The sequence below is a fragment of the Punica granatum genome, chromosome 8, assembly GCF_007655135.1.
Source record: "Punica granatum isolate Tunisia-2019 chromosome 8, ASM765513v2, whole genome shotgun sequence".
Taxonomy (NCBI): domain Eukaryota; kingdom Viridiplantae; phylum Streptophyta; class Magnoliopsida; order Myrtales; family Lythraceae; genus Punica; species Punica granatum.
In genome coordinates, this window is record NC_045134.1 from 22,181,109 (window position 1) to 22,194,136 (window position 13,028).

Consider the following 13,028-nt stretch of genomic DNA (forward strand, 5'->3'; position numbering starts at 1 on the left):
TAACATGCATTTGAAACACACATAAATCTCCATTAATGTCTAACATACCATACATTTATAAGCCATATGTTGCTCTATCCATATATATATTTATATATTTTACAAAGTAGGCCGTGAGGAATGCCGGGGGCGAGTGCAACCAATTAAGTAGAGAAAAAAAATTCCCACCAAATTAGGAGTGAGGACTTTCAATCAAACATACGGAGTGAAGGTTAATTAATTCTTATTTGTTCTTTTGTGCCTTGAATAGAGTGGAGTATAAAACCAAAAACTGCCTTAGACTCCAATGCATTTCTAATGCAGTAAAATTTAATATCGATATGTTTTGATCTCAAATTAGAAGTGAGATTCTTTTAAAGATGAATAACATTTTGGTTATCATAATATAGAGCATACCTCTCTTGCTTAGAGTTCAACTTCTGCAGCTCTTTACAACCTTCGATTACCGTAATGTGTTCGGCTTTTTGGTTAAATACATTGATGCACATTTGAATCATTGATTGGCATAAGATAGCTATCCCTACAAAACTCATCAAGTATCTCGAGGTAGAATCAATATCTCCAACCATATCCTCATATATGTAGCCCACTAACTTTGGTTTTACTCGCGCTAAAATATAAACACACCTTCAATGTTCCTTTGTGATATCGCATGATCTACTTGGCCACATTTCAGTGCTCTTTCTCTAGGTTAGAGAGAGAAAACGACTAACCATATGCAGAGCATGGATAGACCATGGCGTATATCACACTCCCTATACCTCTCTTGCTTCAAGTTCAACTTTTGCAGCCATAACATTACAAACTTAGGTTATCGAAGCTAGAGTGTAAAGTTCAACTTTTGTAGCCATAACATAAGGTTATAAACTGTGGTAGATAAAGTGAGGCACTTTTGAAGCCTCGACTACCATGAGATAGCTTCACCTGCAAAAATCATCCAATATCCCGAGGTAAAATCAACGTCTCTAGCCATATATGCATCTGTATAGCCTAGTAAAATTTGGTTTACTCGCGCCAAAGCATAAACACATCTTGGGTGTCCCTTAGAGATACTTCATGATCCAATTAACCACGTCCAACTCCACTTTCTCCAGATTATAGAGAAAATGAATAACAATATATAGATCGTGGGTACCATGGCATACATCAAACACCCTACAGCTTATGTGTAAGGAATTTTCTTCATCTTTTCTTTCTCTTTCTCACTTGTAGGCATTAGTTCAAGCTATGTTTGAGGTGAAAAATATGTGGTGATAATATTGTTTTGCATTACCCATGTTGAATCGATCCATAATCTTTTCAATATAATTCTCTTGAGAAAACCTAAGTTCCCCACTTGATATGTTACCAGAAATATGCTTCCCATGGATCTACTTGTTGGTCCCAAATCCTTTCTGGCAAAAGACTCGCTGAGTTCTTTCTTAGATCTGCAATCTTGCTCATATCAATGACCAACAAGTAGCGTATCATAAGTCGTTGTCGTTATCCCTTTCCTTTTCCTTTTTCAATTCCTCAATCGCGCCTTTTGGATGAACTGGATGCTCCGCAGCAGCATCCTCATCCGTTGGCTGTTTAGAATTTGACGATGATGAGTACGCAAGATTGCAGATCTAAAGAAAGAGCTTTGTGAATCTTTTGCCATGAAAGCCTTGGGACCGGCGAAGCAAATCCATAGAATGCATATTTCTCGTGAAAGATCGAGTGGGAAACTTTGATTTTCACAAGAGAAGTACTTTGAGAATATTCTGGATTGATTCAACATAGGTAATGCAAAATTGGTCTTATCATCACTTGCTTCTCACTTCAAACTTAGTTCGAATCAATGTCCTACAAGAGATAAAGAAAGTTCTGCGTTCTACTTTGCCATGAAATTTCCGTACTCCATGGGAGTTTGATGTACGCCGTGTTCCGCATTCATATTAACCATTCTTTTGTATGGTTAGACGTTTTTTCTCTAATCCGAGGAAAAAGCACTGATATGTGGTCAAGTGGTTCTTGAGAAACATCCAAGGTGTGTTTTATACTTTGACATGAGGAAAACAAAGTTAATAGGCTATACAGATGCGGATATGAATATTGATTACCGGATATTTAATGACTTTTGCAGGAGGGGAGCTATCTCATGATAGTCGAGGCTTCAAAAAAGTGCATCGCTATATCGACCATGAAAACCAAAGGTTGTAAAGAGATGTATGGCTGTGAACTTGAAGCAAGAGGGGTACGCTCCTTATTGTGATAGTGAAAGTGCTATTCATCTTTGTAAGAATTCCACTTTTCGTTGGAGGTTACATCATATCGATATTAAGTATTACTAGATTAGAGATGTGCTAGAGTATAAAATGGTAAGACTAGACAAAGTGCACACCAATGAGAATGGAGCTAAGGAGAAGCTCGATGTTTGCCGAAGCTAGTATGTTTGAAATCTCCAAATAGACGGGAGTTTTTTGAGTTATTTTTACAATTTGGAGGAAGAATTGGGCTCATTTCATTGGACTTTAATGAGGCTTTTGTTTAGGCTTTAATAGGCCCAAGATTGTGAGAGTTTTAATTCAACCAAAAGTCGGCAGTACAGTAAAGTCGAAAGCAACAAAACAAAATAGAGACCGACAGGGAACGGACCCACAAATTCGTCTGCCAGGGCATCCGAACAGTGTGGTCTGAAGGGAAAATCAACCCAGATTGAGACAAAATTTTGAAAGTGTCTTCTCATGGAAATAAATTTTGATTGTCCAGAATTTTCATTTCAGCTTTGTGTGTGATGTTCCTGGTGAGTTTGTAATTCATCTTTCTGGGTGATTCAAGAGAGTGTTCTCTGAATTTTGTTGATCCGATGGCTTGCTCTGGATGAAATTTATTATGGAAAGTTGATGTCAATCCAGTCCTATGGGTTTTTGTACATCGGCGTTTATTGTAATGCTTGTTTTTTTCTACATTATATCACATTTTGAAATTTCAAGATTTATAATGTAATGTTTAGGATTTTGCAACATTTTTTTTTATAAATATAAAATTTAATTCAACGCGAAATAATTCAACCCGAAATAATTTAAAATTTTAATTATTAAATTTCAATAAAAATAATTTGAAAAGTTGAAATGTTATTTTTTATCGAACCCTAAATAATGCTCGCAATTTTAATTTTTAAAATTTATTTTTCAATAATAATAAATTGAAAATTTTAATTATTATATTTTAATTGAAATCGAAAATAAAAATGCATAATTAAGAATATTTATGATAAAATATCTAATAAGTATTTTTTTTCATTTCATTCTTTTGACATGAAAAAATCATGTGGGTTTACAATTGGGATGGGAATTGGGACTCCCCATTAGAAGAGTAGTCCCAATTTTGCTTGGGTCCCCATTCTCTTGTAGCAACGTGGACCCCTGAAAATGGGAATGGGAAGACCCCATTGTGGATGCTCTGAGAGCATTACCGACATGAATCTCATTTTGAGACTCAATTTTGGCCCCACTCCGTGTTACATGAGCGCCACCTAATCAATGCGTCATACTCTTTCGAAATTAGAACTCATCTCTCTTATGGAAGGGACGAACTTCGATGAAACTTTTGGTCACACATGATTTTTGTATTAAAAAATTAATATATTTATTAAATAGTTGTTACAAATATTTTTGATTTTGCAATTTCATTTTCTGGTTTAAAAATACAATATTTAAACTTTTTGAATAATTTTAATTGAAAATCATATTTTTAATAATTAAGTTGCAGATGATCTTTATTTTTAAATGAACACATTACGTAATTGAGATGACCCAAGCAAAAGGCAATTTAGCTGCATTGTGGAAATGTCCACCAAGACTGCTTGTAGTTATTGATGCTTTTGTCTATCATGAAATTGGATATTATTTTGGATATACTCATGTAGAACAAATCCTCACCCCGAACACCCAAATTTGGTTTGAAAATGGAAAGATGGCGTACCATTATTTTCGATCGATGGAAATTGAAATATTTATCGATTTTGATTGTGTAAATAATAAGGAACTTATTGAAGGACGTTGTAGAGTAGTGGCGGACGCTCTCATCTGGTAACCAAGAGATTACATGTTCGATACTCAGTAGATCTACCCGTGCCCCTTGTGACTGGAAAAAAATAGTAATAAGGAAATCTTAAAATTGGTATTTTAAAGGTTTGAGGAATTTTGATTCAGGAAGAAGTTTAAAATTTGGAAATTAGGATTCAGAATTTCAATCTTTGAAAATAGAGAATTTTGGAAACTGGATTTTGAGACAGTGTACTCTTTTTGCAGGAGCTTCTGTCGTTCTGCCCATAGTAGGGTCGGATTTAAGGAAAGCGGCCACCTTAGCGACAGAGAAGCCCAAGAAAATTTGCGATAGCAAATCTGTAAGTATCGAATAATACAACCATCCCAGCTTATAACAGTTGTATCATATCATACGGTCATTTACAAACTAAGTCACATTAATTATATGTATAATCTTGGTTTCGGTACAGGTTCATCAAGTGGAGTTTGAAGTGGTTGAAGGGGATGCAAGGAATGTCCTCTGTGAGGCTGTGGAGAAGCACCGGGCTGCCATATTAGTCGTCAGCAGTCACGGATATGGAGCTCTGAAACGGTGCAGTTTTTTGTCAATAGTAGAACTCACACTTCATAAACAAGCAGCAAGAAATCTTGAGGACTCGATATGTGATCATGAATTTTCTATAGGTACGATACCAAGATAGGGCTAAAGTATTTGTCTCTGTACTCTTCTGCAGGGCATTTTTAGGGAGCTTGAGCGACTACTGCATCCACAAATCAAGCTGCAGCAGAGTGATCGTGAAAAAGCCCTAAAACTAAAACAGCTCACATAGCCAAACAGATTTGTCGAGCCATGGTTTATGGATGCAGCGAGAGTAAGATGATCTAAGCAGTTTATGCAGTGGCTCGTAAAATTATCAAAGTTTTCGCTCTGTTTTATTGTATGTAAAATGTACATGTGGGCATGAAATGTTGGCTACATATATACGACCATGCTACGTTAAGAAAGAACTAGAACCTACTGAATGGTGCGACCACGGCGTGAATCTGACAGATTCTGCTTCAATACCATCTCGATATCTCCGTTTGGGCCCATGGTTTCTTCCCTCAGGAACTTAAGAGTACAAATGCACCGAGAACTTCAGGTACCTTCTGAGATCCAGATCATCCAAGTTGATATAGTAATGGCCGGAGCTTGATCCACAGCAGTCAAATAGCTCGAACACATCAAGGATGACGAACCATGTGAAGTACCTTCTTGTGTTCGAACCGCTCCTTCCCACTTTACACAGTTATGTAAACAAATTCATCAAAATGAAAGCAGAAAGTCATCGAGTCACTCGAACTCTGTTATATGATTTGCTGAACTCTAAACCTGAAGAGCACTGTAGAGAGTCGATGAATGGCGGACTACACGAAGTCTTAGTGTAGCAAGAGAATAATACACGTGCAATCCTGGAGTCCCACATGTATCGAGGGTGGGAAGGTTGCCCTCCCTTTTCGAGTTTTATTTATTTATTTTTTTCAATTATTTCTGAATATTAGAAGAACCGACAAAGAGTAAGGGCTGTGGGCCCCCTCACCGACGACCACTGCCCTAAACAAGGTCCCCTGATAATCACCATTCCAACACCAGGAATGTTGACGAGGGAGTCCTCACTGCCCCCCTAATTCTATCACTGCCCTTCCGAATTGGGGGTTCTTTGAACATTTAAAAAAAAAATTAGAAGAAACATTCTTGAAATTAACAAACACTGGGAGGGCCCTCCGAATTAAACGGAAATAAGGTGAGATGGCACTTGAAATTTTTTTTAAAAAAAAGAGCCGTTGGGAGCACTTCCAACGGCTAGTTTTATCTTTTTTAAATTGTATCCCTCGCCTTACCTGACTTCTGCCTTAATTCTTTCTCTCTCTCTCTCTCCTCTCTTTCTCTCACTCTCTCTCTGTATCTGTTCGATTTCTCAGGAGCTGACGGGTTGTCATTAGATCGTCCATTTCGGAAAGGTATGTCTTTGTTTCTAATTCTCATTCTTGAACTCGTTTTCAGGTTCAAATTTTGAGCTTAAAGAAACAAATGAACAGAACCCATGATTTGAATTTTCTTGAAGTGATCTTAAACGGTTTGATTGGTTGATTTCAGGTCATTGTTGGACGTTTCTGTTCGGTTTCTCAGGAGCTGAGGAGTTCTAATTTGTTCGTTGATTTTGGAAAGGTAAGGCCTTTGCTTCTAGCAACCCCTTCCTTTTCAGATTCCATGAACCCGGGAGAGGGGTTCCGGTCATTGCCCTCTTAAAGAACCGGAGGGGCAGTTTCATGAACACGGAAAGGAGTTCTTTTTCAGATTTCATGACCGGTTAGAAGAGTAGCTAAAACCCCCCCCCCACCCCCCCCCTCGATGTGTCCTTCACCTTCTCTGCCTCCTGCAGGAACAGAGGATGATGACCGAGTGTAACGAGATCCTGGGGAGGAGGCACTGCACTGTGATTGGTGAATACTCTGATAAGGAAGTGACCGACAAGATCATCTCCAGTGGGAGTGAACGAGGGAGGAGTTCCTTTAGAGGGCAACTCAGGAACACGGCTAGGGAAAGGCGTTCATGGTGGTCTTCGAGATTCAGGACAGGTAAACCATCGGATGCCCGTTTTTCTTTAGATCGATGCCATGCCTACAATAATTTCAGATTATTGACCTTTTCAGATGTCATGTTGATGTTTTAGTTCTGTGATTGCTGGCTTCTGTTTTGGGTTTCGAATTTACACGAGATTTCCCTTCACAGTTAATGATTCATAGGAACAGTCTTTTTTAATTCAGTGATTGCTTGTTTCTGTTTCTGTTAATTCATAGGAACTAGCTAAAAACCCACACTTTGCACGGGAAATGTTTCCTCATGTTAATTGTCATAATCTGTATTGGGGTATTGGACTTAGTGATTTTCAAGCCGTCAAAGTGATAGCAAATGAGCTTAATAAAGGCGGTTCCCTCTCCGAGATCCTGTATAGAATTGTAGTATTTCAGGATAAAACCAAATAGGAAAAAAGGAAAATAAGACATTAAAAAAATTATTATTTGTGATTGAATATATATATATATATATGTAATTATAGATCATAAAAGATTACCATAAGAAATATTGGGGGTATTGGATTTAGTGTTTTCAAGCCGTCAAAGTGACAGCAAATGAGCTTAAGGCGGTTCCCTCTCCAAGATCTTGTATAAAATTGTAGTATTTCAGGATAAAACCAAATAATCTATAATAAAATTTCAAAAAACAATTGAAAAATATATTTGATATTTGAATTGGAAAAAAGGGAAATATAATCTAAAAAAGGGGAAAATAAGACATTAAAAAAATTATTATTTGTGATCAAAATATATACAGATTGTAAACCATAATCTGTATTGGGGGTATTGGACCTAGTGATTTTCAAGCCGTTAAAGTGACAGCAAATGAGCTTAATAAAGGCGGTTCCCTCTCCAAGATCTTGTATAGAGTTGTAGTATTTCAGGATAAAACCAAATAATCTATAATAAAATTTCAAAAAACAATTGAAAGGTATATATTTGATATTTGATATAATCTAAAAAAAAGGAAAATAAGACATTAAAAAAATTATTATTTGTGATCGAATATATATAGATGTAATTATAGATCATAAAAGATAAAACAATAAGAAATAAATATTCACATATTTATCAGGATGGTGTGTAGTTGGAACATGTATATCGATAACTTCATAAGTATCATGTCTCGATTTCTCGGTACGTGGATGTATAATGTGTAACATTAAATTTTTGAAAACTATTCAATGAGAATAATATCAAACATCTATATTGCAATATTTATGTAACATCATCACATGAGAATAAGAAATTTATTTGCGAAACATTTAAATACCAATGCAAATAAAAATACAAAAATTCTACAAAATAAGAAGAAGAAATTCAAATTTTCTACTCATAGAAACTAGATCCCAAGACGTACTAGAAGAATTTTCTACTCATATAAACAAAGTGCACTTGAAACTTTTGAGATCGTCGGTGCTAACGGCCAAGCTCGAAGGAAACACCGATGCGAGACCTAAACTATTAGACTTATTCGAGTTGAACTGAATTTTCCAATATGTACACACTCTGAAAGCTCAACATTTGAGCTCTTTATATGGGGGCTTTCTCTTGATGATGGACGGTGTGGAATGGCTTCAAATAAGCCTCCCAAATTGCCATTTTGGCAGCCCTTTTTAACCATGCTAGGTGGCCATCAAATGGCCGTGCATATTGGCCGTGCATATTGTCCACACGCGGCTCTCAATTCGAGCCCCAATGTGTCTATTTCGTGTACAAATCGGGTCCAAATCCAATAAATCAGGTCTAATTAATCAGTAAATTTAGTCTCATTAAATATCCGATTAATTAGTTGCACTTTAACTCATTTAAACAGTTTTAGTGTTTCAAAACCATCCCATCGATTTGGTCGTAGTGTAGTATATCAAAATCTTTATTTCAATATTACAAATAGTGAGCATCACATTGTTACTCAAGTAATCGGAAAGTCAATTACTCACCGAACCTATGACCTATATTACCATGTAGTATAATCCTTTTGTCCTCTATATCTCTATTGAGGCATGGTAATCTTTATTTCTTGGTTTACCGAGTAAGTCTATTAGAACAAATGAGCTCTATATCCCCACATCAAATTATTTCGGTGTGCATATATATACTTTCAGACTTACCCACGAAGCGGCCGTGAGATATCGCTCTCATTATGTGGGAGGGACATATCCTACATTCTTCTCTATGCTAAGCCAATAACCGTCTTTATAAGCCAATGGCGTTTAAAGTATATATAGTGATCTCAAGTCAAATGACCACTGTACCACCATAGTCACTATGAGCCCTGCTAATGACAGTCACATAACTATCCATGTAGCAGTCTCATGGTGGATCGATGTCCAGATGTCCAGTACACATTACTCATAATGAATACCTATGGTGTGGCTCGATGTCTCAGCATCCATGACCTGTGGCTCCATGTCTCAGCATCCATGATGACTCAACTCGATGTCTCTAATCTGTCATCAATCAATCAACATCCACATTAGTTCAACCGCATTATCGTCGTCCTAATTAATGATAATATTTTGGCTAGAGACATTTAGGAATATTGTTTAGTAATTATAGGATCTCACAATCAAGTCATAAAATCATATTTAGCTCAATCCATACAATAACAGAAAAGCCTCGTATTATAATGAAGGACATGTTACATTAGAGAACTGATGACAGATTGCCAGTAGGGCATACACCAATTCCCAACACAAAAGATAATTAATTTTGGACAAAATATTAAAACAATAGTTAATATCTAATTTTTCATAGCATGTCTTCTCAATGTGCTATGCTTCTCAACATCCACATTAGTTCAACCGCATTATCGTCGTCCTAATTAATGATAATATTTTGGCTAGAGACATTTAGGAATATTGTTTAGTAATTATAGGATCTCACAATCAAGTCATAAAATCATATTTAGCTCAATCCATATAATAACAGAAAAGCCTCGTATCATAATGAAGGACATGTTACATTAGAGAACTGATGACAGATTGCCAGTAGGGCATACACCAATTCCCAACACAAAAGATAATTAATTTTGGACAAAATATTAAAACAATAGTCTTTAATATCTAATTTTTCATAGTATGTCTTCTCAATGTGCTATGTCTGCTCAATGTGCTATAGTTGAAAAAAATTTGGGTCGTCTCTTGCATAAATTGTTCTTCTGTAGCTAAGAATCCATCTCATTGTATAACTATATATTTTACATATTTATTGGACAATGTACTTAAGGATTTGTGTATCATTAACTTCATGAGTATACCTTGATTTCTTAGCATATACATGTCTAGAGCAAAAACGAAATAATCGCCCTATTGAAAGTATAAACATCTATTTATAAAATAGATACTATCTTAGAGAAAATAAATAAATTCTTTTAGATCCTCATTATCATAGTGAATAATAATGCAATAATTCTACCGAAAAGTATTTTGGGTAATATGGCTATAGAAGGATCAAATTGCATCCGAGGAAGAGAAAAAGAAAAAAAAAACCTAAAGTGATTGATATCGTGACAAAAAAATCCTTAACGTAAATCTAAATTATTGACTCAAAACACCTAATGGAATATAAGAAAAAAATTAGCTACTCTTTTGTATAAATTGTTAATAATAATAATAATAGTGACAACGACAACAGTGACAATAAAGACAACAACAACAATAACATAAAGTGATTGATATCCTGACAAAACCCTTAAAATAGATACTATCTTAGAGAAAATAAATAAATTCTTTTAGATCCTCATTATCATAGTGAATAATAATGCAATAATTCTACAGAAAAGTATTTTGGGTAATATGGCTATAGAAGGATCAAATTGCATCCGAGGAACAGAAAAAGAAAAAAAAAACCTAAAGTGATTGATATCCTGACAAAAAACCCTTAACGTAAATCTAAATTATTGACTCAAAACACCTAATGGAATATAAGAAAAAAATTAGATACTCTTTTGTATAAATTGTTAATAATAATAATAGTGACAACGACAACAATGACAACAGTGACAATAAAGACAACAACAACAATAACATAAAGTGATTGATATCCTGACAAAACCCTTAACGTAAATCTAAATTATCGAATCAAAACCCCTAATGGAATATAAGAAAAAAAATTGGATCCTCTTATATATAAATTGTTCTTACATAAAGAAACTATCTCATTGTGAGGTAGCATTTACGGGTCGATCAAATTCAATGCCACTTGAATCTCGAGCGGGAGTTAGGGAGCTCCAAACAGAGTAGAGAAGAAATAGGAGAAACGGCGTCCATTGAATACGAATCGTTGCTTGTCTTATAATTCGAGCTAGACAATTGGAAAGAAATTCTAGATTTAATTAAAGGAAACACAATATTTAAATAAAGTTCTATAAAAATATAGACGTTATACAATAAAAATATATGCATATATGTTGCAAGTCTATTCCATGTGTATGTATTTGGACGATTAAAGTATAAGATTACATATATATAGTATATATGTATATATATGTTATATTATGAAATACATATATTTAGATATGTTAGGCGTCATGTATATATACTTGTATATATTGTATATGTTTCGTTGGGTATATGTGGATATAACACATATATTATACTAATTAGGACAATATATATATATATATATGAGAATATTTTCTAGATAAAAGATTATAAAAGTTTCTTTAATTCATAAGTGATGATGTGACGGTATGAGAATTCGGTTCTTGCTTTGTTTTCATATATATATATAAATTAAATGAATAAATCTAACAAATTTATAAAAAAATGTAAAAAATTTAAATTAATAATAACAAAATTAAATAATGATAAATAAATAAAAACTATGTTGAGAAATAAGATTAATTGTGCCAACTAGTTAGGTAACTAACTACTAATATGTAAAGAAGATATATTGAAGACCCCTTGCAAAATTTTTATTTTAATTCTTTCTTGCCAAGTGCAAGGGCCGGCCCCGTCCCTGTGCAAAACTTTTATTTAATGGAAGATATAGAGAATTTTTAGGGATTATTGGACAAAAACTTGCAAGGTAGGTTTTATGACAGAATATAAACTATGTTTGGTTTGTGAGTTATGTTTTTAAAATTTTAACTATACTAACTATACTCACTAAACAATAAAAATCAACAACACAGTTATTACTTTTTTCATTTTTTTCAATTTTTTAACCATTTAATTCAATTTTTAATATTAAATTTTCTCAACTATTCATTACTTTTCGCTTAATTCAATAACACAATTATTACAAACTAATTAAAATCAAAACTCAACTCTAAAACCAAACACATTTTTTTCCAAATGGAGAAATCCAGTATATGAAATTAAAACTTTACTACATAACATCTTATAAGATAAAAATCAAGCAAAGTTCGCAACACTAACTCTCGGATCTTAGACCCCCCATGAGTAACATGCAATGAGTACACTCTTATATTAATAAAGCCAAGCATGTAAGACATGCATATTCTGTAGTATATCTGGCTATTTTTACTTCCTCGCAAGGGCAACAATTGGACGAAAGAACAGAGAAGTGGGAGTTAGTAAGACTTTGGTGAGACAAGCAACAATCTGATCTTTAGAGCAGATATATTGCATGAGCAGCTGAGGATCGAGTTGTAGCTTGAAGCAGCTTGGGACCCATTTGGAGGATTGGTCTCTGAAATTGAGGCATCACCAAGTGTTTGAAGGGGAAGACAAATGGTGCACCAGTAAGGGGTTAGAAAGGTATTGAAAAAATTAGGATCATTCAAGTTCGCAGGGATAGGCCCCATAACGGGGTTAGCAGATGGTCTGACATGGATGATGGGTGCGGATGTATGGGCGGTAGTGGCCTCTCCCACTCCTAGAAAATTGAGATACGAAAATCCGTCTTTATACCACCTATAGAGAAGGAATTGAGACGGATTAGGCATCGTCCAAAGAAGTTGCATTGCAAATGAGAATTGAAATAGAAAATTATATCTCTTTAAACGAAACATTCCGTCTATTTGAGATGGATCAAAGCTGCCCATATTCTATCTCTAAAATATGGCCAGAAATTTTCCACTGAGACATAAATTTTCATCAATTTCTCCGTCTCTTTGAGAAGGAATAAAGACAGAAAATTTCTGGTTCTTTGAGACCATATTCTGACATCAGTTTCGACACTCGTGGGACTAAATTTTATATGGCTACAATTTTCGTCCGAACTCCGTAGGTGATTGTTTTGGCTGGGTTTGTAAGCCGTTCTTTTGGGGGACGAATTTCGATTTTTGGGTGAGAAATAATGTTTGACATTCCACCGAAAAAAACGATGTGTGACATTGATAGTGGAAAGTTGATATGCATTGGGTCCCACGGTTTTTCCTCAAATTGGAGTTTTCCACTTAAAAAATTCTCTGTGTCTCATTTATTG

General features: G+C 34.9%; 2 protein-coding genes across 2 annotated transcripts in view; both read left to right on the forward strand.

Moving 5' to 3' along the window:
- LOC116215983 (putative disease resistance protein RGA4) overlaps positions 1–13,028 on the forward strand; it is a 198,359-nt gene that overhangs the window by 131,668 nt on the left and 53,663 nt on the right. The gene's annotated exons all lie outside the window — the stretch shown is intronic.
- Positions 2,340–5,078, forward strand: LOC116188845 (universal stress protein PHOS34-like). The gene is made up of 4 exons (XM_031518306.1): positions 2,340–2,396; positions 4,262–4,372; positions 4,484–4,605; positions 4,748–5,078. The coding sequence occupies exons 1-4, from the start codon at positions 2,340–2,342 to the stop codon at positions 4,821–4,823; spliced, it is 366 nt and encodes a 121-aa protein (XP_031374166.1). The 3' UTR covers positions 4,824–5,078.